At 45.1% G+C, this 26393-nt stretch overlaps 1 protein-coding gene across 1 annotated transcript in view; it reads left to right on the top strand.

Annotated features, from left to right (window-relative positions):
• The window catches only part of STAG3 (STAG3 cohesin complex component), a 29046-nt gene extending 4401 nt beyond the window's left edge, over window positions 1-24645 (top strand). Inside the window, exons 6-35 of the mRNA XM_081819350.1 lie at window positions 3634-3730; window positions 4569-4645; window positions 4942-5146; window positions 5707-5858; window positions 9333-9406; window positions 10205-10328; window positions 10815-10913; window positions 11125-11204; window positions 11580-11687; window positions 11951-12065; window positions 12656-12761; window positions 12927-13030; window positions 13303-13395; window positions 13520-13609; window positions 13874-14074; window positions 14196-14266; window positions 14355-14442; window positions 14938-15018; window positions 15101-15193; window positions 15337-15505; window positions 15630-15766; window positions 16551-16652; window positions 17162-17310; window positions 17566-17694; window positions 17795-17952; window positions 22012-22186; window positions 22435-22536; window positions 22849-22927; window positions 23907-23966; window positions 24231-24645. Coding sequence (XP_081675476.1) covers window positions 3634-3730; window positions 4569-4645; window positions 4942-5146; window positions 5707-5858; window positions 9333-9406; window positions 10205-10328; window positions 10815-10913; window positions 11125-11204; window positions 11580-11687; window positions 11951-12065; window positions 12656-12761; window positions 12927-13030; window positions 13303-13395; window positions 13520-13609; window positions 13874-14074; window positions 14196-14266; window positions 14355-14442; window positions 14938-15018; window positions 15101-15193; window positions 15337-15505; window positions 15630-15766; window positions 16551-16652; window positions 17162-17310; window positions 17566-17694; window positions 17795-17952; window positions 22012-22186; window positions 22435-22536; window positions 22849-22927; window positions 23907-23966; window positions 24231-24239 — 3327 coding nt within the window. The 3' untranslated portion in view covers window positions 24240-24645. The remainder of the gene's footprint in view (window positions 1-3633; window positions 3731-4568; window positions 4646-4941; window positions 5147-5706; window positions 5859-9332; window positions 9407-10204; window positions 10329-10814; window positions 10914-11124; window positions 11205-11579; window positions 11688-11950; window positions 12066-12655; window positions 12762-12926; window positions 13031-13302; window positions 13396-13519; window positions 13610-13873; window positions 14075-14195; window positions 14267-14354; window positions 14443-14937; window positions 15019-15100; window positions 15194-15336; window positions 15506-15629; window positions 15767-16550; window positions 16653-17161; window positions 17311-17565; window positions 17695-17794; window positions 17953-22011; window positions 22187-22434; window positions 22537-22848; window positions 22928-23906; window positions 23967-24230) is intronic.
• The last annotated feature ends 1748 nt before the right edge of the window (window positions 24646-26393 follow it).

Consider the following 26393-nt stretch of genomic DNA (forward strand, 5'->3'; position numbering starts at 1 on the left):
ATTTTTATAGTTTCTAGAACAGTTTTAGATTTTCACACATAAGGAGTTTTTATATTTTTGTTATTGTTTTCTAACTTGATTGCATTGTAGTCAGAAAATGTGGTCTTTGAAGCTTATGGAGACTAGCTTTATGACTTAGCATGTAGTTCATTTCCAAAACTATTTCACATGTGCTCGAAGAAGGTGTGTGTTCTCCATTGGTTGTATAGAGTGTTCTCTTGTGTGAGATCAAAAGTGTTAAATGTGATACTCCTTTGATATTTCTCTAGGTTTTGGGTTTTTTGTTTGGTTTTGGTGTAGTCTGTCAATTACAGAGAGATGTATTAAAATCCACAAAGATGATCTTTTTAGTTACTATTTTTGTATTCGTGCCTATCTTTGCCTAAAGTATTTTGAGCATTTGTTGCTTAGTAAATTGAACTTTTGTTATATATCGTCATTTTTTATATTTTAAGACAAAAAATTGTTGGTTCTTATTACATCTACATTAACTTTATTTTTAGTTAGCATTTGCCTAATACCTTTTTTTTTTCTAAAACTTTATTTTTAAGTAATCTCTCCACCCCACCTGGGGCTCAAATTCACAACCCTGAGATCAAGAGTTCCATGCTCTATTGACTGAGTCAGCCAGGCTCCCCTCCTTTTATCTTTTTACCTTCAATCTTTCCGTGTATGTCTGGAGTCTTATCTCCTGCGTGTAGTTTATATCTAGATTATGTTCTTTAATCCATTCTGTTAATCTCTACTTTAACAAGAGAGTTTGATTCATTTACATTTATTATCACTGTGGATACATATGAATTTATTTCTATCATTTTATGTGTTTCCACTTTATATTATCTTTTTTGTTTCTTTTTCTCTGCTTGGTTTTGGATTTCTTTTTTTTTTTAATTTATTTGAGAGAGAGAATGAGATATAGAGCATGAGAGGGGGGAGGGTCAGAGGGAGAAGCAGACTCCCTGCTGAGCAGGAAGCCCGATGCGGGATCGATCCCTGGACTCCAGGATCATGACCTGAGCCGATGGCAGTCACCCAACCAACTGAGCCACCCAGGCACCCCTGGATTTCCTTTTTTTTTTTTTTTAAAGATTTTATTTACTGAGAAAGAGAGAGAGAGTGAGCATGAGTGGGCAGGGAGGGGCAGAGGGAGAGGGAGAAGCAGACTCCCCACCGAGCAGGGAGCCCGATGGGGGCTCTATCCCAGGACCCCGGGATCATGACCTGAGCTGAAGGCAGACACTTAACCAACTGAGACACCCAGGTCCCCCGGGGGATTTCTGTCTTCTATAAGAACCCAAGCACACTTTAATTCTAATTGCCCCTTCCAGTTTTCATACTGTCTTATAATGTTTTAGTTAACACTAGTCTATGTCCCTTCTTCCAACAAATTAGACATTACTGTTTTATACAATGTTTGTATTTACTTACATTTTTATCATTTGGCTAATCATTGCTTCTCAAATCTTTCATACAAATTCACCCACTTGTTCAAAGTGTATCCTTTAAAATTTCCTTTAGGTAGAGTTTACTAACTAATTTTTTTTGTTTGCTTGTGTGAAATATTTTTTACCCTTGTTCTTGAAAGGTTATTGAAAGGTCTTGAAAGGGTATAGAATTCTTTTTTTTTTTTTTTAATTTTTTTATTTATTTATTTGAGAGAGAGAGAGAGAGAGAAACAGCATGAGAGGGGATAGGGTCAGAGGGAGAAGCAAGCTCCCCGCTGAGCCGGGAGCCCGATGTGGGACTCGATCCCAGGATTCCAGGATCATGACCTGAGCCGAAGGCAGTCGCTTAACCAACTGAGCCACCCAGGCGCCCCAAAAGGGTATAGAATTCTAATATATTTTTCTCTCTCAGCACATTGAAAAGATTATTCTAACTTCCGTATTGCTGCTGAAAGTGAGCTGTCAGTCTAAGTTAGCACTGTCTAATACAACATTTTGTAATGATGGAAATGTTATATATCATCATTTAGTATAGTATTCACTAGCCACATGTGGCTATTGAGTACTTCAAATGTGACTGGTGTGACTGAGGAACTGGATTTTTAATTTTTATTTGATTTAGTTTTAAGAGCCATAGATGGCTAGGGGCTGATGTATTTGTGCAGATCTAATTGTAAATTGTTTTGTTTGTGTTACATGCAAATCCTTTTTAAGTGATCTCTTTTTGTCTTGATTGTTCTTGAGACTTATTTTGCTTTTGTGTTGTAATATTTTATAGAATGCTTAAAGGTGTAAATTTCCTTTTTATTTGTCATGTTTGAAATCTGTTGGCATCTAGGCTCTGAAGATTGGTGTCTTTCAACAACTGTGGACAGTCCTTTTCAGATATTGCCTCTTTGTCATTCTAGTATCTTCTTCTGCAATTCAATTAGACATCAATTAGAACTTGTCATTCTATTCTCCATGTCTCTTAATAGCTCTATCAATATTTCTGTTAGTCTCTCCAGGCTGAATTTTGGATAATATCTTTGATTTAATCTTCCAGTTCACTCATTTTTTGTTTTACTGTGTCTAATCTGCTTTTAATCCATTCATTGAAGTTTAAATTTTATTATATTTTTCTATAGATTTTTTTGGCCCTTTTTCAAAATTTATTCTTTGCTTTTTTAAAACTTTTATTTCTTTATTCATAGGATCATATATAATCTGTAATAACTTTAATGTTTGAAGTCTGTGAATGTAATTGTTTTTTTTCTGCTAAGTCTTATTTTCAGTGCCTTATTTCTTTACTAAGTTTCACTGTGAGCTCCTCATTTTTCTTGGAGCTCTGTATGTTGGAATTCTTTGGGCCCTGGGTTAAAGGTGGGTTTTTAAGAGTGGAATCTGCATTTGCTTCCGGTAGTTGACTGGGGACATTCCAGAATCACTTTGAATTAAATTCTCTGATTGAGAGTATTCTGATTGTATAGGAAGTATGGATCTGGACTGCAAATCTAGACCTGACCTGAGAGCTGGCTTATGGTTATGTTTTCTCAAGGGAGAATTCTTTTTTTTCCCCCTTCACCCTACACTAGTCATAACAGGCTAGTTTTCTTGCTGTCCCCTTCTGACCTGTAGGTTCATTTCTTATTCCTGCTTCCATGATGTGACTTTTTCCAGCACCTAGGTTTATTGCAGGAGCCTCCCTTTGGACCTCTCTTGGAAAACCCAAAGGCTCTATATCTTATGCTCTGCATTCCATGCAGCTATCTGGACAGAAAGTCAGGATTTCCAGTGTTAAATAGAACCCCAGGGTAAAAATCAGCTTTTTTAATCTCCCAGGATTGCTACCTTCACTTCATTTTTGGCCTATATGGAATTCTACTTTTCATTCCAGTGAATGGAAAACCCAAAGGCTCTATATCTTATGCTCTGCATTCCATGCAGCTGTCTAGACAGAAAGTCAGGATTTCCAGTGTTAAATAGAACCCCAGGGCAAAAATCAGCTTTCTTATCTCCCAGGATTGCTACCTTCACTTCATTTTTGGCCTATATGGAATTCTGCTTTTCATTCCAGTTCAGCAATACATTTTAAAAGATGTTTTTAATATTTTAATCAGAAGTTTAGCTGTTTCAGTTGGGACAATCATACAGGATTTCCAGTCTGTCATAGTGCCAGAAATAGAAATCATCCACCTTGTTTTCCTAGTCTTTGGTGGATGAGTGGCTGGATAGCTACAAGCAAGACCAGGACGCAGGATTCCTGGAGCTCATTAACTTTTTCATCCGATCTTGTGGATGTAAAGGTGAGGAAATTCCTACCTCTTTGTAATCCCTAGCCCTTTACTCCTATGTTAGGAAACTTTTGCTACATTTAGATGAGCGGGACTAGTTATTTTCTAAATAAAGGGAGAAAGTAAAGCATAAAAAAAGTTTCACTGATTCGACTACATTGTAGATTGGTAAATAGGTAAGTGATCCAGTTAGGGAACTATGTTGGTTTGGAGCTAAGACCCTTTGGGGAAAAATAACTAATCACACTAATGTGATGAAGATGATATTCATAAATTTGAAAATAGACCATTAGACATCTTTTAGTCTTCCTTTCTCTAGATGAGATAATTTTTTATTATTCCTTATTTCCTTAGCCATTTCCTTCCATATTTCTCCATTGAAGCTGTGGGCCCCCAGATCTCCAGAGGTCATGACCTAATTTATTGGGGCAAGATAATTTCAGGCAGGTTGTATTATAAGAATCCAGAATTGGTGTAGCTTTATTGCTTTATTTATTTATTTATTTTTAAAGTAGGCTCCACACCCAGCGTGGGGCTTGAACTCACTATCTTGAGATCAAGAGTCACATGCTTTACTGACTGAGCAAACCAGATGGCCCATTTGGATTTATTTTAAACCATTGTTTTCCATTGCTTTCTATTGCTTGATTCCTTGGGTTTTCTAGAGAGCTTGTTTTATAGCAGATACACAGTTGGATGGTAGCAGATATTATGACTAGGATTCAGGTTTTCTTATTCCCCACCTAAGCTCTTTTCAGTGTATTCTGTAGTTCATCTTCAGGTGTATATGCAAATGGTCACAGTGTCCTGTTATTTTTCTCTTAAGTACCTCATCTCCTCCATTCCTTAGGCAATGTGACCCCCGAGATGTTCAAGAAGATGTCCAACTCAGAGATCATCCGGCACCTAACAGAACAGTTTAATGAGGTGGAGGAAGACAACTAGGATTCTCTTGCCACTCTTATTTCAGAATATAAGGCCCATTATCCCCCTCTTTCTGATTTTGGGAAATAAGGGATAGCTTTTGGAAGGAGTTTAATTTCTTGGGGGCAAAAGGGACCCATAGATGTTATCTGAATATGCCTCTAGAGTTGAGAATAGCAGGAAATGAGGTATACCTGAGATACATTTTTACTATACTATTGGGTTTTGACATCCCGAGTCCCTATGGCTTCATAGACTTGATAATACTTTTCTCATCCTTTTCATAAATCCTTCTGTAGGACTCAGGAGACTATCCCCTGACAGCACCAGGTCCATCCTGGAAGAAGTTCCAGGGCAGCTTCTGTGAATTTGTGAAGACGTTGGTCTATCAGTGCCAGTATAGCCTTCTCTATGACGGCTTCCCCATGGACGACCTCATCTCCCTGCTCACCGGCCTCTCAGACTCCCAAGTCCGTGCCTTCCGTCACACTAGCACCCTGGCGGGTGAGCACTCACTTTTACTCTATAAATGTTCTCGGGGAGATTTCCTCTGTTCTTTGGTCCTGGATCTTCTTTCTTACCTCTGTCTTAGCTCTTTATTTCAAGGGCAGTCTTCTTACACTTCAGTCAAGTTTCTCACTAGTGGTATTATAGAAAAGGGCAGATTATAGTGACAATTTTCAGCCTAAACTTTTTTCCTCATAGCTCACCTGCTGGGAATATGCTAAGGATTAAAAGAAGGCCAAAAAAGAGAAAAAAAGGTCCACTCCAGAACAGTCAGTCTTCAGATGTTAGGGTCACCCTGCTCTAGCTTTTTATTTTTACTGCCCTTCCTTTTTCTTTTCCTTTCCTTTCCTTTCCTTTTCCTTTCTTTTCTTTCTCTTCTGTTTTTTGGTGGCAGTGGTGGCAGCAGCCATGGTAGCTTTCCCCCAGCTGCCCCACTTCCTGCTTCCTCCTCCTCTTCCCACTGAAACCACAAGAAGCTTTTTTTTTCTTTTGTGAACCTGTCCTCGCTCCTCTGACCTAAGTAGTAATTCCCTTTTCTTGTTTTTCCTGGCTCAAAGCCATGAAGCTAATGACCTCCCTGGTAGGAGTTGCCCTTCAGCTGAGTCTGCACAAAGACAATAATCAGCGACAGTATGAGGCTGAACGAAATAAGGGGCCAGGACAGAGAGCACCTGAGCGGCTGGAGAGCCTGTTGGAGAAACGCAAAGAAGTAAGAAGTGTTTCCTGCCTCTTCCTTCCCTTTCTCCCAGCTTTCATCCACTGCTGCTGCAGGCCATCTTAGCAGTGCCCGAGCACTTCTCTTTGGTAAGACACAGGCCCCTATGCAACCTTTCAGGCCATGAACAGTGGAGTCTAACAGTCTTAATAGACCCATCCTGTCAGAGGTCATTGCATGCTTATCTTGTTTCTGGAATGTGAGCTCAATGAATTATTTCTAATTTAGAGTAAATTTCAGAGTTCTTTATAATTCCACTTTGGCTTAGTTTTCATTGTCTACATTCATTATCAGAAATGTGTTTAAGTGTTGTGCTTGCATCTCGTGCAGGCAGTTAATTTTTGACCTGGTCAAGTATACAGTCTGCAGGTCACCGCAGGAGTATTAAAGGCCAGCCACTGACAAGGGAGGCCAACTGTTCAAGGACTGGAAAGCAATAGGCCTTTCATTCACTCCTGGGTTTGTTCTGTTCCAATTAGCTACTAGTTCCGTGGCCTTATGTAACCTCTAAGCTTCCGTTTCCTTTTCTTTAAAAAGGGGATAACTCTACCATTTTATGAAGATTAAATGAGAGGGTGAGTGAATTGCCTAGTCTGGCACGTAGTAGGTATTTGCTTTATTTCCTTTCAAACTTAAAGACCACCGGATGACATAGCCCTAATAAAATCTTTTACATCGATTAAACCTTCAAACAGCTATGTCTGTCACAAGACACTGATTTCCCCCCTACTCTCCAGCAGTGTCTGAGACTCCCCGAGCATGAGGTTGGCAGGACTCCCCATGTGTCACTGCATCAACTGACTGTTTTCCCACCCCTCACCAAGGTCTCTTCCATGGTAAACCTTCTTTCCTCACTCTCACTATATTCAGTGTCCGTATGATCTTAAACCTTATGTACTTAAGGTTTGTTTCAGGCCTTAAATTGAGTCTACCACCATGAATCTTTTATTTGTCTTGTCTAGGCTCTTGTTTTATCGGTTATTCTCTTTTGGTTTTTATTTTTCATTTATTTTGTATTTTTTATTTATTTTATTTTTATTTTTTAAAGATTTTATTTGACAGGGAGAGTGCGAGCGCACTAGTAGGCAGAGTGGCAGGCAGAGGGACAAGCAGATGCCCCGCTGAGCAGGGAGCCCCACGTGGGACTCGATCCCAGGACCCTGGGATCATGACCTGAGCCGAAGGCAGATGCTTAACTGACTGAGCCACCCAGGCGCCCCTATTTTGTATATTTTTTAAAGATTTTATTTGAGAAGGAGAGGGAGCACGAGCAGGGGGAGGGGGAGGGGCAGAGGAAGAAGTAGACCCCCGATGACTAAGGAGCCCAGGCCCTCGGGATCATGACCTGAGCTGAAGGCAGCCACCCAACTGACTGAGCCACCCAGGCACCCTCGGTTTGGTTTTTAATCGCTCCCTCCCCACTGTTTTCTGCTCTTCATGTATAAATAAATGTCTGTGGGCCCTTGATCCTTTATTCTTCTTCTCTATGAAGTATTCCATCTCTGTCCTTCTTTTTAGTATTTCCTTACTTCCTTAATTTCCAACAGAATCCTTTTTTGCTACCTAGCTTTTTTTTGAAATTATTCTCTCCAAACCAGTGACTTCCTAATCCCTGTGGTCAATGGCCTTTTTTCAATCTCCTTTCTCCAAACTTCTGTAGAATTTGGTACTGATGACACACTTTTCCTCCTTCCTTCAATCCCTCTTTCTCCTTTTCTTCATTTTTTATTTTTATTTATTAGTTTTAAATATTTTATTTATTTGACAGAGTGCGCCAAGTGAGCGCACAAGCAGGGGGAGCAGCAGCCGGAGGGAGAGGGAGAAGCAGACTCCCCACTGAGCAGGGAGCCCGAGGTGGGGCTGGATCCCAGGATCCTGGGATCATGACCTGAGCTGAAGGCAGACGCTTAACTGACTGAGCCAATTAGCCTCCCCCCTTTTCTTATTTGAGAAAGAGAGTGCATGCCTGCATGCGCGTGTGGGAGGAAGTGGGGGGGGAGGAGGAGAGAAAATCCTCCAGCAGACTCCCTGCTGAAGCACAGAGCCTGGACACAGGGCTCTATCCCAGGATCCTAAGATCCTGACCTGAGTCAGATCAAGAGCCTAAACCAACTGAGCCATCCAGGCGCCCCTTCCTTTTTTTTCAATATGAAAATTTCTAAACATTCTGAGAAATAGGGACACTGGTAGAGTGAACACTGTATACAAATTATGTAGATTTAACAACTAATATTTCACCATATTTGGCTCATCTGTTTTTTTGATATAGTAAATTATAAACATACTGGTATTTCCACCTAAAGACTTAAACTATGTACTCTACAAAAATATTTTAAAAAGTCATCTAAAAAATTATCCCCACATTAACCCAATACCATTTTCACATTAAAAAATATTAATAATCCTTAATATTTTCTAACCCCAATTCATATTTAAATTTCTCTATGTGTCTGCAAAATGCCTTTTATAGTTGAGTATTTCCAACCAGGATTTAATTAAGGATCATGCATTGTATTTGTTGTATTTCTTAAGCCTCTTTTAATCTTATATAGAACTTCTGCCTCCCCCATTTTCCTCCCAGTATGTTGATTTATTGAAGAGGTAGGGTCAGTTGTCTTAAAAAATATTTTCTTATAATTCTGCTTCCTTGTTGTTCTTGTAATTCTCCTTATCCTTCTGCTTCCTTAATATCTATCATTCATCTAATCCAGGGTTTCTCAACAATGGCGCAATTGACACAGGAGGTTGTCTTGCCATTCCAGGATGTTTAACAGCATCCGTGGCCTCCATCCACCAGATGGCAGTAGTACCCCCTCCCAAGAGTGACCACCAAAAAATTGTTTTCAGAAGTTGCTAAATGACCCCCGAGGGGCCCCAGTTGAGAACCACTGATCTAATCTCTTTCCTCTCTTTTTCTGCTAGTTCTACTTTTTTTGTCAAACTACATTTATTAAAAATTCATTTTCTCAACTGTTGTTAGTCGAAAACGTATGTAACTACCAGCTAGCTCCTGTAAATAGCCAAAGATAGCCAGAATAACCAGACCCAGAGGGGAATATTATTTTTTTACAAAAACAGAGAGACCTCTGAGGCATTAGTTGGTTATATAGCTTCTTCTAGAATTAGAAGGTTTTCAGGGGTTCAGACTGTGTCCTGTAATAAATAAGAAGTAGATGGGGGCGCCTGGGTGGCTCAGTCGTTAAGCGTCTGCCTTCGGCTTGGGTCGTGGTCCCAGGGTCCTGGGATCGAGCCCCACATTGGGCTCCCTGCTCTGCGGGGAGCCTGCTTCTCCCTCACCCTCTGCTTGCCTCTCTGCCTACTTGTGCTCTCCCTCTCTCTCTGTCAAATAAATAAAGAAAATCTTTAAAAAAAAAAAAAAAGTAGATGGAAGTCATACTTTACTATACTTCTGTGGCCTTATGCCAGTGGGGCACAAGAAGGATTGACCTGTTCCTCCCTGTCCTCCAGCTCCAAGAGCATCAAGAGGAGATTGAGGGGATGATGAATGCCCTTTTCAGGGGTGTCTTTGTGCATCGGTACAGGTGAGTCAATGGGCTCCTCTCTTTGAAGCAGCTGGTCCTTGGTTGTAGAATCTGTAAAAGTAGCAAGGCCGCTCTCCTGACCCTGGTTATTTGGTGAGTCCTAGCACTAATGCAGCTGGAGCAAAAACTCTGACAACAGATGTTTTGAATTAGTAAGGTTTAGTTCATCCCCAACTACAAAGGCTCTTGTAAGCTCTTTTGGGAGAGAAAATAAGAGAATAAGGCATTGTTGATATTATTCTGCTCCAACTTTGCAGAAGACTTTCCCATCCACATCTTCCTGGGACTGGAGATCCAGGAAGACAAGAGGACAAGAGCAAAGAGCCAAAAGGCGGGCTTTCCCAAGGACATGCAACTTGGCAGGCCTTTTCCTAGCCCAGCCTGCCATGTCACTGTGCTAAAAACGGGAGTTTTACACCGTTTAAAAGAACTAGTGGAATTAAGTTAAAAATAGCATCCATATTTTTTTTCACTCTTAACTAGATTTCAGCCTCTGCCTTTCCAGAACTCTTCAGCTGATTTAATCTTTTCTTCAAGTGGAAGTTTGGCCGACGGTTAAATTAACTTCCAAAATCAGTTTTAAAAGGGGCAAGGAGGATAAGCTCAATAATTTTATGCAGTATTACAGACAAAATGTTTATTTTTTATGTATTTACATTGGGAGGAGAAGATGAAAGGCATGGGGCAGGGTATTTAGTGAAGAAAATAGATTCTTCTATGGCAGGAAGATGTGTGGGAGGATGGAAAGTGAGTTTGGAAAGAAGGTGATAGGGGGTCAGTTTCTCTCTCTGTGCCTAGGGATGTCCTTCCTGAGATCCGTGCTATCTGCATCGAGGAGATTGGGTCTTGGATGCAAAGCTACAGCACATCTTTCCTCACTGACAGCTATTTGAAATATATTGGCTGGACCCTGCATGATAAGGTGCGTGTCGAAGTCTCTCTTTTCCTTTTCCCCTTACCCTCTTCCTGCCCTAAGATGCTGCAGCTTTTCCTGGTTCTGCCATTTGGAAGCTTCACTAGTGGTCAGCCCATCAAGGAAGACAGTGGACCTCAAAACTCCCCAGTATTGGGTAGGATAAGGCAAAAGAGAGAAGGCTACATCCAGGAGATGGAACACCTCAAAACCAGAGTACAGAGAGAAAGACTTTCCCTAGGAAAAAGTAAGAAAGCTAGGAAAAGCAAGAAATGGATTGGTAAGACAAGTGCTAGGGTGGTAGCCAAAAGGTCTTTTTCATTATGATTGTTAGATTCTGCTGTGATCCTCTTGTTTGTTATCTCTGAGTCATCCCCAGGTCCTCAGCATGCAGGACACCAAGGCCCAGAAAGAGTAATCTACCGGAGGGGTTATGAAGGCCCAGTGGGGGTTAAGTAGAGGAATAGTCAGTCATATTTCCATTTTCCTTGATAGCATCGAGAAGTCCGTCTGAAGTGCCTGAAGGCTCTAAAAGGGCTGTACAGCAGCCGGGATTTGACTGCCCGCCTGGAGCTCTTTACCAGCCGCTTCAAGGTGAAATCGGGACAGTACTCTTGTGCTTGGCTCTGTCTTGTGGTTCCCATTTCCCCACCTCGTCTTTCCATTCCTATTGCTCTTATGTGTCTATGGCTATCCCAGCATCTGCCTCCACGCCTTCTCTTTAGGAATCTCTCAAATTCTATGAGAGCATGATGTTTGGGGATGGGTACAATGAAGTATTGAGCGATGTGTTCTTTCCTTACAGGACCGGATGGTTTCCATGGTCATGGACCGAGAGTATGATGTGGCAGTGGAGGCCGTCAAGTTACTAATACTTATCCTGAAGTGAGTCCTGGGGAATGGGGAGGCATGCATCTCAGAGTCTGACCTTTCCAACATCAGACAGGCCCTTCTAGAGTCCTTTCCCTCCACCTATCGTAAGTTGACACTTTCTTATGTACAGGTTGAAAGACAGAGGTCATTCCTGAGTTGCAGGATCTCCAGGAAAATTTCCTATCTTCTCTAATTCTCTATACTCCTCTGTCTTCTACTCGTCATTTAAAAGTTCTTTGTCAGTTAATCTTCATTGCTTTTTTTTTTTTTATTTTTGGTTCCTCTGGATTGTTCCAAATCCTCATTTGCCTCTCTTTATTTCTAGCCTTAGTTGTGCTAGAGGACAACATCCATAACCACCTGCTTTTTATTCTTTTGTCTTGGCAGGAACATGGAAGGGGTGCTGACAGATGCAGACTGTGAGAGCGTCTACCCTGTTGTGTATGCCTCTAATCGAGCCCTGGCGTCTGCTGCAGGGGAGTTTCTGTACTGGAAGTGAGTAGGGGCCTCTCATTTGTTCCTATGGCGCTGTCTGTTTTCTCTCCTGCATCTGCTTCTGCTCTTCCCAGGGACCACCCACCATACCCATTAAAGTCTCTTTTGGTGTTGCCTTCCCCCTCTCAACTCCTTGAGGCTTTCCCTGGCTCTGCACCTCTTTCCCTTACAGCTCTCCTTGGACTCTTTCTTTCCCCCATCGTGATTATTCCACTCCTCATTTGCTCCAGTGCGTGGCTCTTTCCCCATGTTCGTTCTACCAGGCTCTTCTACCCTGAGTGTGAGACTAGAACAGTGGGTGGGAGACAGCGACGCCGAAGTCCACGCGCCCAGAGGACTTTTTTCCACCTTCTGCTGTCCTTCTTTGTGGAGAGTGAGGTGACGTATGGGAAGGAGTTATTTGGCTGTTGTGCATAAGACCTGCTGGTGGAAAAGGATGGGAGCTGGCACTGCAGGAAGGAAAGACATGGTTTATCAGTATTTACCAGAATTTTCTAACGTGGCTTCAGTAACTTAATAGGCACCTTTTTCAAATGAAATCTTATCATTTGAAAGGACATGGGTGGAACTAGAGGGTGTTAATGCTAACTAAACGAAGTAAGTCAATCAGAGAAAGAAATCATATCATATGATTTCACTCGAATGTGGAATTTAAGAAACAAAACGGAGCATAGGGGAAGGGAAGGAAAATAAAAATAAGACGAAATCAGAGAGGGAGACAAACCACAAGAGACTCTTAACTATAGGAAACAAACTGAAGGGTGCTGGAGGGGAGGGGGGGTGGGGGTAAGGGGGAACTGGGTGATGGCTATTGAGGGCATGTGATGTAATGAGCACTGGGTGTTATATGCAACTGATGAATCACTGAATTCTATCTCTCAAACTCAATGATACACTATATGTTAACTAATTGAATTTAAATAAAAAAAATTTTTTTAATTTAAAAAAAAATGTACCTTTTTCCACAGCTCCATGACCACGCTGCTTACTTAGTAGACAGCCTGTGGGACTGTGCAGCGTCTCAGCTGAAAGACTGGGAGAGTCTCACAAGTCTGCTGCTGGAGAAGGACCAGAGTGCGTGCCGTGTGATAGTGGGAGGAGGGGACCTTTCACCTCCTAGTAGGAAACCAGGAGTCTTAATAAAGGCAGAGGTGTCATGGGCAGTGGGATTTGGAGTGACCTGGAGATGGAGGGTGGCTAATTTGTGATTCTGTGTTTTTCATCCTTCTGCCAACCCAGACTTGGGAGATGTGCAGGAGAGCACGCTGATAGAAATCCTTGTGTCCAGCGTTCGGCAAGCTTCAGAGGGTCACCCGCCTGTGGGGCGGATTACTGGGAGGAAGGTATGGCATGAAGGGTGGGTGGGTTGGTTAGCAATATTAAATCCAGATAGGCATTGTTCATCTTTATCCTCAAGTGTTGGGTTAGGGTGCCACTTCTCTGCCCCTCAAAGATTCCCATTTCTAGAAAAAAGAGATCTGAAGGAGCTGCCAAATGAATTCTCTCTTCCTTCCAGGGCAGATAAGATTGTAGGGAAGAGGGATACACATCCACACTCTCTGGACCCACTGTTTTTCTACATCTTTCCCTCCATCCCCCAAATGATTAATTCCAGGGCTTAACCCCAAAAGAACGGAAGATCCAAGCCGATGACAAGGTGAAGCTGACGGAGCACCTCATCCCCCTGCTCCCCCAGCTCCTGGCCAAGGTAGTGCTGCCCCACCATTCAGTATCTGGGAATGAGCAGTGAATGGAAGCGGCCTCCAGTGAGGACTGGGAGTAGGGCTTAGCATATATGAGCTAGTAAGTAGTTCTCCCTCTCATCCCTGCAGTTCTCAGCTGATGCAGAGAAAGTTGCTCCCCTGCTCCAGCTTCTCAGCTACTTTGACCTCAACATCTACTGCACTAGGCGCTTGGAGAAGGTGAGGAGAGAGGAAAATATAGTTCTTATACAGTGCTGCTTCCTTGCTAGGGCCAGAGGTTCTACTGCCAAGATCTGGTTCTTCTCAAGAACCTGGGTTCCAGAAAAATCAGTAAGTCTTACCTTTCATAGGCATTCTATCCTTTAAGTTTAATGCTTTCAACTATGTATTTTTTATCTCCCACAGCTCTCCTCCCCTCCAGAAGACTTGCCCCCCCTCCCTTGCTCCCCCGCAACACTATTTTCTCTCACCTCTTTCTGTCAGCATCTGGAGCTGTTCTTACAGCAACTCCAGGAGGTGGTAGTGAAGCACGCAGAGCCCGCGGTGCTTGAGGCAGGTGCTCATGCCCTCTATCTGCTCTGTAATCCTGAGTTCACGTTCTTCGGCCGGGTAGACTTTGCCCGCAGCCAACTGGTGGATCTGCTGACTGACCGCTTCCAGCAGGAACTTGAAGAGCTGCTGCAGGTAGGACCTGGAGCTGAAAGATGGGACACCCCAAACTTGGGTCAGAGAAGGCCACAAGATGGGGAACGTGGATCTGTGAATTCTCGGGAAAATCCCACTGTGGATCTTCTTCCTTCCTCAGTCATCTTTCCTAGATGAGGATGAGGTGTATAGTCTGGCAGCCACTCTGAAGCGCCTCTCTGCCTTCTACAAGTGAGCAGCTCACCTCTGTTCCTTCTCCTGTGTCTGTCGGTGTCTGTGGTGTTGATTCCTGAGTAATGTTTCCCTCTCCTCCCCAAAGTGCTCATGATCTGAGTCGCTGGGAGCTCTATGAGCCATGCTACCGGCTCCTCCGGAAGGCTGTGGACACAGGAGAGGTTCCTCACCAGGCAAGTAGACGAGTCCAAGATGAGTCTGAGAGGAACATTTCAGGGTTCTGGGTTCTAGGTGGCCAACAATGCCAGGCAGTCCCAGTCCCGGGAGTGTGGAGTAGACCCAGGAGGAAAGTCGTGTGCACGTTGTGCCTTCCGTTCCACTCTAGAAGGTGAACTGTACTTTCCGGTGCCTGAAAACAGCCACCCTCTCCCTTTTCCTGGGAGTAAAGGGTAACATTGAGGGATTCTAGGAGATGACAGATAAATAAGGAAGAGGTGGCATGCCTACCCAAGACAGAATTCTCTGAAGATTGTCCAGATTCAGTGCTTTTTTCCCCCCAGAGAAGGAATCAGGTGTCCCCTAATCTCATTTTCTCTCTTCACTGCTTTTGTTTCTCTTCACTGCTTTGGGTGTGTGTTGCCTATTTGTCTTTCCCTTTCTTTCTCCCTCCCTCCCTATCTGCTCCTCACTCTCCTGATCTCCATCTTTGTAACGTTTGGTTGTTACAGGTGATCCTGCCAGCCTTGACTCTTGTCTATTTTTCCATTCTCTGGACACTAACCCACCTTTCTGGATCAGGTGCTTCCCAGGTGAGTCTGAGTCTGAGTAGGGACAATGGGAATGGAAAGGCCTGTGTCTCCATTCCTCCTCATTAAGCCACTGTCTCCACAGAAGCACCTGTTGAGTTTGAAGGGCAGGATGGTGGCTTTCTGCGAACTCTGCCAGAGTTGCCTCTCAGATGTGGATTCGGACATCCAGGAGCAGGTTGGCATGTACTCGGGTGGGACCAAGGAGGCACGCCTCTCCCTGTGGTCCGAGGAAGCCTTGTTCTAAGGGGGAGATTAGCTGCGTAATTTCTGTCTCGATCAATATCCTGTCCTTTTTAAGCATTCTCTTTTTCCCAACAGGCTTTTGTTTTATTAAGTGATCTACTTCTCATCTTCAGCCCTCAGATGATCGTAGGGGGTCGTGATTTCCTTAGACCTCTTGTCTTTTTTCCTGAAGCTACTCTCCAGTCTGAACTAGCCAGCTTTCTCATGGACCACGTCTTCATCCAGCCTGGAGAACTGGGCAGTGGTACAAGGACTCAATACCTGGGGCTCAGGAAGGGTCTGGGGCTTGGGCCTGCCTCAGGCATTTGAGGGCAGGAGTCCTAAATCGGTGGTTCTGATATTTCCATTCTGCATTTCATGTGAGCCAGGTCATTCCCAGGAGGATCATCTACAGATAGAACAGCTGCACCAGCGGCGCCGCCTCCTGGCTGGGTTCTGCAAACTCTTGCTTTATGGGGTCCTGGAGATGGATGCAGCCTCAGATGTGTTCAAACACTACAACAAGGTGGAGTGGAGTGACATCAGGCTGAGGACAGCTGGAACTTCAGACACTGGAGCACTCTGGGAAGGAGGGTGGGGGAGATGATGCTATCAGGCTTGAAGGGAAAGTGCAAGGAAGAAGGCAACAGGAGTTTGGAATAAAGGGACAAAGAAGAGTCAGTAAATAATCATGGGAAGAAAGCTGTTAGGAGGAAATTCATTGGAAAGAAAATCTTACTCTTTCTGTCCAGAATCTTTTTTTTTTTTTCTGTGAATGCAGTCTCCATAAACTGGGTGTAATATAAGAAGAAAAAAAAGAATGGAAGAGGTATCAATCCTTACAAGATATCTAGATGTGTACCGCAGTTTCCTTGACTCACCATTGTATTGATTTATGTTTATTTTGAGCACTTACTCTGGGCCAGATACCATTCCAGGCACTAAGGACACAGCGGTGAGCAACACAGAGTAAAGTTCCTGCTTCACGGAGCCTCCCTTCTAGTGGGGGAGAGGCAAACAGTGAAGGCTTCAGTGCTGCAAAGAGAGCGGACGGTGGCAAGCTTATTACTCTTCTTCCCCAAGAAATGGGCTCAGGGCAGAGTTGCTTCCCTTATTTTTTTGTCTAAACTCTGATGTCTTTGGGCCCGGACCTGTTGGCTAGAGAGGAGGTCCAGTTGTTTTATACTTCAATTCATGTTTCCTGACCTAAGGTACTTTAGGAAGGACACATGATGAGTGTAAAGGAAGAAACAGAATGGAATGTCTTGTTTTGTGGTCAAACATTATCTTCTCCATTTCCTGTCCCTCAGTTCTACAATGACTATGGTGACATTATCAAGGAAACACTAACTAGAGCAAGGCAGATTGACCGGAGTCATTGTTCCCGAATCCTGCTGCTGAGCCTCAAGCAGGTACTCCCTTCTGCCTAGAGCACCTCAGGCCTATGATATGCCCTCCCTGTAGCCCACCAACTGTCTGCTCACCCTCAGCCATGTAGGGTGTGAGAACCTTACAAACAGGAACTAATTTATTTTGACTCTACTTGACAGTCTCCTTTGTAACTAGTAGGTCCGTGGAAAGTATTAGCTGAGGGGCAGTTTCCACCCTAACTCCATAGAAATTCAACTATATTAGGACATAGGAGCACCATCAGTAAGATGATAGAAATTCTTAATTTTCTTCTAGTTTGTTGTCTCTTAGTCCCTTCAGTTACTTCAGACATTTGTTTTGTTCTAGAGCAAGGGTGAAGACTCTCTGTGCTGCAGGGGGTCAGGGGTAGGGACAGTGTCCTGGCAGGAAAGAGTAAAAGTAGCAGATGGCTTCCCAAGCCCTTTAGAATCAGCTGAGAAGGGAATGCTGTACTTCTCTATTTCCACTTTGTTCCTCCCTTTCCCAAATGTACCATGTTTCCTGGACACAGTTGTACACAGAACTGCTGCAGGAACAGGGGCCCCAGGGCCTGAATGAGCTTCCAGCCTTCAATGAGATGAGGGACCTGGCCCGAAGGTTTGCCTTGAGCTTTGGACCCCAGCAGCTACAGAACCGTGACCTTGTGGTCACGCTACACAAGTAAGGAAGTATTGGTTGGAGGTCAGCGTACTTGGATCTTTCTAAGAGGGTGAGCCAGAGGCTGTGTACAGGGAGAACGGAAGTCTGGTTTTGGATGGAGGGATAAGCATGTTGAGAAGGAGCAATCAGTTTGGCCAGTGGGTATTCTCTGGGAGACAAACTGAGGGCGGGGAGGGTGCACTTGGACAGGATGCTTCAGCCCTGGGAGGCAAGTGAGGAGGGACTATCTTCCTAAAATAATTCTGCTCAACCAAGGGAAGGCATCAAATTCTCCTTGTCTGAGCCTCCTCCAGCTGGCTCCTCCGGTCAGCCCCCAAACCTGGCATTCCTGGAGCTCCTTTCCGAGTTTTCCCCCCGACTCTTCCATCAGGACAAGCAGCTGCTGTAAGTTAGTGGGTGGGTGGATAATGACGTGGATTAGGGAAGAAGGGAATGGTGAGGGCCCTGCGAGCAACTCAGCCTCTTCGTCCCACCCCTTCCTTAGACTGTCCTACCTGGAAAAGTGTCTGCAGCGTGTCTCCCAGTCACCTGATTGTCCCTGGGGTCCAGTCACCACCTACCGCCACTCCCTCAGCCCTGTGGAGAACACAGCAGAGGCCAGCTCCCAGGGCTACCCCCGCTCCAAGAAGAGGCGCACTGAAGGTAAAGTACTGTGTGTGTGGGTATCAGGGTACTCAGCATTACTTCCTTTCTTTAGAGCCAGTTCTTAGATAAGCAGCATATGGTCTTTTGCCTCCTTCAAACTTTTGTCTTTGGTCAAATATTTCACTGAGCATCTGTTGTCATTAAGCGGTATTCATTTTCTTCAAGGTTTATCTGCCAAGTAAAAATAGCAAACCTTTGTGAAAAATAAAATAGAAACTGATGATAAAACCAAAGATTGAATGAAGAAATCTGTACATTTAGGGAGCCCCTCCTTGCATCTAGTATTCTGTTATTTTCCAGACTTTAAAGATTTTTACACAACCTTCATGATTTTTTTTTTTACTTTCAGATCACTACTTGTCTTATAATCTAAGGTTTTTTTCTTTAATTTTTTTTAATATAGTTTCATTTTATGTGATAATATCCTAGAAATCACAAGTTTGATGAGTTATGTGTTTTCAAGTGAACATTTTAAAATACTCATTCTCCCCATCTCTCAGCCGTAGTCAGAATCAGTCATCTACTTCCTGTCTCTGGATTTGCCTATTCTAGACATTCATATGGTGAAATCATACAGTAGGTGGCCTTGTGTGGCTGCCTTCATTCACCCAGCAGAATATTTTCAAGGTTCATCCATGTTTTAGCATATCTCAGTACTTCATACCTTTTTTTTTTTTTTTTAAGATTTTATTTATTTGAGAGAGAGATAGAACACACGCTGGGGGGGTGGGGGCAGAGGGAGAGGGAGAAGCAAACTCCCCACTGAGCAGGGAGCCCGACGAGGGGCTCGATCCCAGGACTCCAGGATCATGATCTGAGCCAAAGGCAGGCACCCCAGTACCTCATACCTTTTTATGGCCAAATATTCTATTGTACGGCTATGCCACATTTTATTTATCCATTTGCCAATCGATTGACATCTGGGTGGTTTTCATTTTTTTCTTTTTTTTTTTTTTAAAGATTTTATTTATTTATTTGAGAGAGCAAGAATGAGAGTACATGAGAGGGGGGAGGGTCAGAGGGAGAAGCAGGCTCCTAGCTGAGCAGGGAGCCCGATGCGGGACTCGATCCCGGGACTCCAGGATCATGACCTGAGCTGAAGGCAGTCGCTTAACCAACTGAGCCACCCAGGCGCCCAGGTCATGAAGCTTTTACACCTGTGTTTTCTTCAAAAGTTTTCTTGTCTTAGCTCTTAGACTTCGGTCTTATCCATTTTGAGTAAATCTTTGTATATGGTGTGAGGTAGAGTATAACATTTTTTTTAATGTCTTTTGTGTACCACTTAAAAGTATTTTTATATCACCAGGAAACTCCTTTAATTAGTTAACTAATATTTGTTAAGGACCTATTCTGTGCATGATACTGTGTTAGGTGTTTTAGAGGCTGGGAAGGATCCTCAAGCAGCTTACTGTGTAATAGAGAAAATGCATTTATAGAAAATTTAAATTATGAACAGTCACCAGTAAATAACTTCCTGAGGGTTTTAAGAATTGACAGATGTGTGTTTTAGAATTCAGGGAAGGAAGGTATCACTTTGAGTTTAGTTGATCTAAAGCCTATGAAGGCTTCACCAAGAAGATGGAATTTAAGTGGAGCTTGAAAAATGGATAAGATCTTATGTAAGCTGAACAGATGAAGGAGGAGTAGCACGAGCAGGACATGGGAAGGTATGTGTCAGCCAAGCATGTACATGTATTGGTCGGTTTGCCTAAAACACAGGGTTTGTAAAGGTAGGAGAAAACTGAAGAGACTGGTTCCATTGTTCATTCAGCAGGTATTTATTGAGCGCTGTGTGCTGGGAATAGGGCAGTGCACGAAAAAAGACACATTTCTCTTCTTTAGAGAGTGGCAGGTTGTGTGCTGTGTGCTGTGGTGGGAAGGCAGGAAGAGGGCTGGCAAACACTGGGGAGGCGGGAGCTGCAGTCTCCTCGTGAGGGATGGGGGAAGCCTGGCAGAGCCTCCGAGTGTTGGGCACAGACCTCAAGGAAGGGAGGGGTTGCCTGATGTATAGAGAAGAGCGTACCGAAAGGGTGCCACTGCACAGGACATGTGCCTGGCATGTTCTGAGAACAGGCAGGCCAGATGGCAAATGGAGGGTATGTTGGATATAAGGCCGAAGAGATTGGAGGAGCCCAGACCATATGAAGCCAAGTAAAGACTCTGGCTTTTACTCAACAGTGAAATGGGAGGGGCGCCTGGGTGTCCTGGGATCGAGCCCCGCATCGGGCTCCCTGCTCAGCGGGAAGCCTGCTGCTCTCTCTCCCTCTCCCACTACCCCTGCTTATGTTCCCTCTCTTGCTGTGTCTCTCCCTGTCAAAAAAAATAAATAAAATCTTAAAAAAAAAAAAAAACCAATGAAATGGGAAAACAGAGCATTTGAGCAGAGGAGATCTGCCTTCTGTTATTAAAGGATCCTTCTGGCTGCTGTGTTGAGAATTGACTATAGAGGGGCAAGGGCAGAAGCAAAGGGACCAGCAAGGAAGCCGTGGAGTGGATAGACTGGGGGGAGTGGTGGAGGTGGGGAGAAGTGGCCAGATCCTGGATATATTTCTAAGGTATCACTGATAGGATTTCCTGACAAACAATGTGGAATCTAAGACAGGAGCTGAAGGTGGATTTGGCCTGAAAAAAAGATTTTGACCTAACAACGGTTATTGATGGCATGGCTACCAACGTAGATGGGTAAAGTGGGGAGTGAGAAGAATAGGACTTGAGTATTAGCCATGTTGTTGCAGGTGAAAATGCTGGACAGACAGCGGGGGGACAGGAGTCTGGAGTTCAGGGGAGAGGCAAACACTTGAGATAAATTTGGGAGTTGGTATTTAAAAATGTGAACCTGTGTGGCTAAGGAAGCCAGGGAAGATGGAGGACAGGACAGACTGAAGGGCTGAGCCTTTGGGCATCACACCATGAATAGGCTGGGGAGAGGAGGAAGGCCCACCTGGTCCTCCCTGGGGATACAAAGTCACACATTTGGGTTTTTTTGTTTTTTTTTTCAATTTGGCTTTTTTTTTTTTAAGGATTTATTAGAGAGTGCATGCGCACTCGCGGGTAGAGGGGCAGAGGGAGAGAGAGGGAGAGAGAATCCCGAGCAGACTCCCCACTGAGCACGGAACCGGACGCAGGGCTCCACCTCACGACCCCAAGATCATGACCTGAGCTGAAGTCAGGAGTCGGACGCTTAACCGACTGAGCCTCCAGGCGCCCCAAAGTCCTACGTGTAGCTCTTCCTTGTTTTCTCTAGTCCTCTGCTTAGACCAGTAGCAGCTCACTTTCCAGTGACTGGTTTCAGCACACAGACATGGCTGTGGGACAGAGGGTAACGGGGGTGTGAACATTTACAGTTGACAAATATTCATATATATTTTTTTAAAGATTTTATTTATTTATTTGACAGATAGCAAGAACAGGAACACGAGCAGGGGGAGTGGGAGAGGGAGAAGCAGGCTTCCCGCCGAGCAGGGAGCCCGATGTGGGACTCGATCCCAGGACCCTGGGATCATGACCTGAGCCGAAGGCAGATGCTTAACGACTGAGCCACCCAGGCACCCAGACAAATATTCATATTGGTTTGAAAATACTATCACCTGGGTTTTCTGAGATAACCTTGGATTCTTTCTTCTCTTCTGCCTTCTCGGGTCTCTGCAGGAGAGGCTAAGGCCGTGAGTCCCAGTGTTCCACTTCTCCTTCAGATCAGCTCGCTGGTGCTGCGGTCGCCTCATTTTTCCTGGCTTTTAGAAAATCCAGTCTCCCATTTTTCTATTCTCGCTAGCCCTCATGCTTCCACCCTTGTGGCTTCTGGTCCCCAAACTCTAAAGCCATTTTACGCCTTTTTTTTTCCGCTTTCCTTCAACAAGCCCTAGATACCATTCTGTAAGCCTTACTTTTTAGTAAATAGGATTATACTCGTTTTTATCCTAACATAACGAGGCCATATAGATTTTCCATTCTATTCTGAACTTTTGCGAACCAAACTCTGGGCAGGTCTTGAAACCGTAGGAAAGATCTGTGGCAGTCCCTGGTCTCCAGTGACTACGCGTGCCTGTTTCTCCTCAGGCCCCTCCAGGCAACAGAGAGGGGATGCCTCTTCATCCCAGGAAGAAAGCCTGCAGCTGAACAGCATCCCCCCCTCACCCACCCTCACCTCCACAGCGGTGAAGAGGGCGCAGCCCCTGAGGGGGTTGGAAGAAGTGGAGGAAGAAGGCAGCTCAGAACCGGAGCTTACCCAAGGGTGAGGGCCGAGGGCAGCAGCATCCGGGCATCTGGTCTTGGTGTCTGGCTGCCTCCATCCTGCCATTTCTGTTCTCTTGTTCCTCCTGTGGCACTCCATCCCTCTCGGGTTCGTCCCTGCACCTTTCCCATTTTCTTAGCTTGGGATTTTCTTTTTCCCTACACGTTTTTCTCATGTAACATTGCCCACCATCCCCTTTTTACCCTTTACTTTTACCCCCATCCCTGATCCTACTTCATTCCCAACAGCCAGCCCCTTTCAGGTAACCAGAGGTCAAGGTTCTCGAGTCCACAGCATTTCCGGACTCTGCTCAACCCTTCAGGTCCTGGTTTGGGCACCCGGCTGACCCGGTGAGCTTCTCATCGTCTTCATCCTCACTTCACATTTGGCGGCCACTGTGAGGGGTTCTCCCGTGACCCACTGCTTCTGTGCCCATACTTTTTGGACATGTTTAAATCACAGACCACTTCCTTCCAGGATAGTGTGTGCCCCCGGCTTGTAGAACTGACAGGAGGAGAGCTGCTCTGATGGAAGCAGCAGCGGGAACCTGGAGCCCGCTCCCTGCATGCCCATCCCCGCTCCCCCGGGTGCCTCCCAGGGACTCTCAGGGCTCGTCTGTAAGCAGCAGTGTAAGAGCCTCTGCCCTTTGCTCCTGCCCTCAGCCTCAGCCTTATGGAAGAGGATGAAGAAGAGTTGGAAAGTCACAATGAGTTAAGTGAAGAATGGCAAGATACAGACAAGGTGAGTAGACCCGACATTCCCTTCTCCCTTTAGAACTAGAGGTAACTATGATAGAGAAGCTAGAATGATTCTCCTCTGTTGTCCTGACGATGCCCTTTCTCTGAAAGCTGCTGAGGATTTTTTTTAAAGAATCACAGAGTAAAGGAGGGAGATTTGTAAGTTGCTTTGTACTTTGCTTGGACTTCTATTAAAGAAGGGAGGGAAAACAAAAATACCAAAAAGGACTCGGATAACCTTCCCTCCCTCAATCCCCATATAAGTATTTTGCCTCTGAGCCTAAGAGTTGAAAGGAGTCCCAGAGCTAGAGACGATGGATGGTCCCCTGGTCCCACCGTTCCTCCCCCTCCCCCCAGTTCCTCCACTCACTCCGTTTCCCACCCTGGCCCACCTGCTTCCTCAGGAGCAAATAGCTCCAGGCCAGTAGGAGCACATGGAAGCTGTGAGGTGATCTGAGTCCTCAGCTCTACCGCTTTGTCAAGTTAGCTTCTCTTAACTCCTCAACCTCTTCATCTTTCAAATGGAGCTTGTAAACTGAGAAGGGTTATGTGTCCGCTGCTGTTACTCTCCTCCCTTCTCTGCTCTTTGTGGGGGAAAGAAAGGGCAGAATACTGCAGGGGAATGGAGGGTCTTGTACTCAGAAGCACAAAAACAAGGACGTCTTCAAACAGACTAGAGAGCAAGGCCTCTATTAAAATGGTCTTTCTTAGGTGCCTCCTTAGCGCAGTAGGCAGCGCATCAGTCTCATAAAATGGTCTTTCCTGAAGTTCCCTCAGGAAAAATGCCATTCTCTGGTTCCAAACTGAACAAATTTAAGGGCCTCAGTTGGCAAGCCAGGAGAGGAGGCACCTCTAGGTCTGAACCTTCGCCCACCGTCCCTTTGCTGGTCTCCCCTCCCTGGCTGCTGCAGGGACCCAGCTTGGAAAGGGCCCTTGGTTATTGTTTGCCATGTGACGGACTGACTTCTGCCCGCTCTCTCTAGCATTCTTCTCCCAGCGAGCACGGGCTGGACCTCTTAGATTCTACAGAGCTGAACCTTGAGGTGAGTGTCCCCACACAAGATTGTGGAAGGCAGTTTAGAGGAGTTGTGTCCTTGGGAGGTGTTGTAGGTAATCTCTGTCCTATGTAGTAGGCGGAAAGATAGGCCATAGCCCGTGGCCGGTCCTCTCCGCTGTTTTTGGAACCTTAGGAGTAGCTGTGGGGGGAGGGTAGGAGGAGAACTAGAATGGTTACCTGGGGGAGCTCACTGTCATCTCTTTGCCCTTTGGGCTGTTTTGTCTCTGTGTTTTCATCTTTCCCCTTACAGGATTTCTGACAGGACTCTGTGCCCCTCCCACCTCCACTCCCCACCTCAACTTGGAAAAGGCAAATAGGAGAAGAGAGCAGAAGGAACCATTACTTCCAGGCCCCACCCTGGTCTTTGAAGGGAAGGAGAGTGGGCTGTGCCTTCCTAACCTAACCTAACCTTTCTCTGATGATGTTGGGCTAGAGAAGCCTTAGGCCCCCTGTCCTTCTTAATGCTCCCCGGCTCCGTCCCGGTGTTGAGTGCCTTTTTCCTGCTGTGTCTGGAGTGGGTGGGGGCTTTACCTCAGTATGGGAGAGGCGCTGGCTCCCTGTGCTGAATGGAAAGAGCCCAACAGTTTCCTGTATTTTGGGAACAGTTTTCCCAGCCTCTTTTGTACCCTAGTGATTAGCTCAATAAACATGTTTCAAGCAGCTGGTTCCTGGGTTGTGGCTTGAGATTGTTAAACTAATGCCCATCAGGTTCTTTGCTGGTGTCTTAAGCGGCTCTGCCTCGCTCGCCCCATGGCCCAGTGTCCAGACAGATGCCGGCCTTTCACGTGCCCCCAAGTGCTTTCATGTATTGGCTCGAGGCTGCTCAGTAACTGGGACACATGGTGAGGCAGAGGAACTGGGAAGACACTGGTTACCTTTCAGTAGTTTCTCTAGAGAGCACCGAGGAGGGCAGGCAGAATCCCTGATGGCTGGAGCGTGGCCTCTCTCACCTACACTGAGAATAGACCATACACCTTGGCAGCCTTCACCCAAGGGTTCTTTCCAGGGGGAGGTTCGTGAATTCATCCCCAAGACACCTATTATAACTTGAAATTGTATAGAATCTCAGTGTCTGAGTTAGGAGGAAACTTAGAAAAGGGGCTCCAAATGTCCAACCCCAAAATCCAAGACTTCGATGCTGCCTTCTCCTTTAATCTTGCCTTCCCCAGCTGGTTCCTCACCAAGTCCTGTCATGTCATTCTGCAGAATCTCTCTCATCTGTCAGTCTCTTCGCTCAGTGCAGCCATCATCTCTCAGGCCACCTCTGGAAACCTTCCTCCTTCAAACTCTTTTGTTCTCGTTCTGCTTCTTAAAAGAGCACAGCACCTCTGCTCTCTCTTTGCCCCCTGACAAGCACGCAGATATGTGAAGACACTCTCGTCACTTTCTACTTTGACTGTTTAAGCCCTTCAGCCTCCTCCCTGTCCTGGGCATCTGCTTTAACTCCAGGTTCTCACTGTGGTCTCCCAAGCTGGATACAGCCAATCGGCTGGTGGTCTGTGCAAAAGGAATCCTGACTTCCCGTGATCTGGTCACTCAGCCAAACTCATTTCTTCCTTCTCCTCCCTTCCTCTCCAGCACCCTCTCCCCCAGATAGACGCTAAAGGTGGATTTAGGAGTCTCTTTGGAAAGGCAGCTGACCTACTCAGAGATCTTGAATCTGTATTAAGGGGGAACAGGTCCAGGGAAAGAAGCCCTTCCTATGGGATCTGGGAATGGAGTGGAAGACTAAGGTGAACATAGGAGGTCACTAAGGATCCAGGAGGAGAAAGATTCCCAAGTTATTTAAATACCAGCCAAGCTGAGGGTACTTCACAAGATCAAAAGAAAAACTCGGCAGCTCTGTAAATATGGAGATCTTTATGCATCCAGATGGTGCAGGGTGGTGAATTGAGCCTCAACCTTAGAATATTTACAAGTTTTATATCATGCTCCCCAAATTGTTTAACACTCTTTATGGAGGGGGTGGGTCTAGATCCTCTCCCCTGGAATATGGGCTCTGTGATTGCTTAATAGAATATGGTGGACTGATGCTGTGCCAGTTTCTGAACGCTGAATTAAACTAGCAGTTTCCAACATCCTGTTTCTTGACCTGTTCACTCTTGGAGCCCAGTCACCAGGCTGTGAGACAGCCCCAAGCAGGCACATGGAAAGGCAATGTTTGGGGGTCCAGCTAGCAGCCCTAGCTGAAGTCCCAGCCTATGTCCAGTATCAACCACCAGACGTGCTTCAGATATGAACCAGATGATTGTAACGCCCCAGGCCTCATCTTTTCTGTGCCTTTTCCAGATTCCTGACCCATAGAATCTATGAGCACTATAAAATGTTTACACTTAATTTGGGGTGGTTTGTTACATAGCACTAGTAATTAAAAGAGAACCTTAGAGTCCTAAGACTCCAAAAGTTTGGGCAT

This window comes from Leptonychotes weddellii, chromosome 5 (assembly GCF_054177405.1).
Source record: "Leptonychotes weddellii isolate Sample4059 chromosome 5, ASM5417740v2, whole genome shotgun sequence".
In the NCBI taxonomy this organism is placed as follows: domain Eukaryota; kingdom Metazoa; phylum Chordata; class Mammalia; order Carnivora; family Phocidae; genus Leptonychotes; species Leptonychotes weddellii.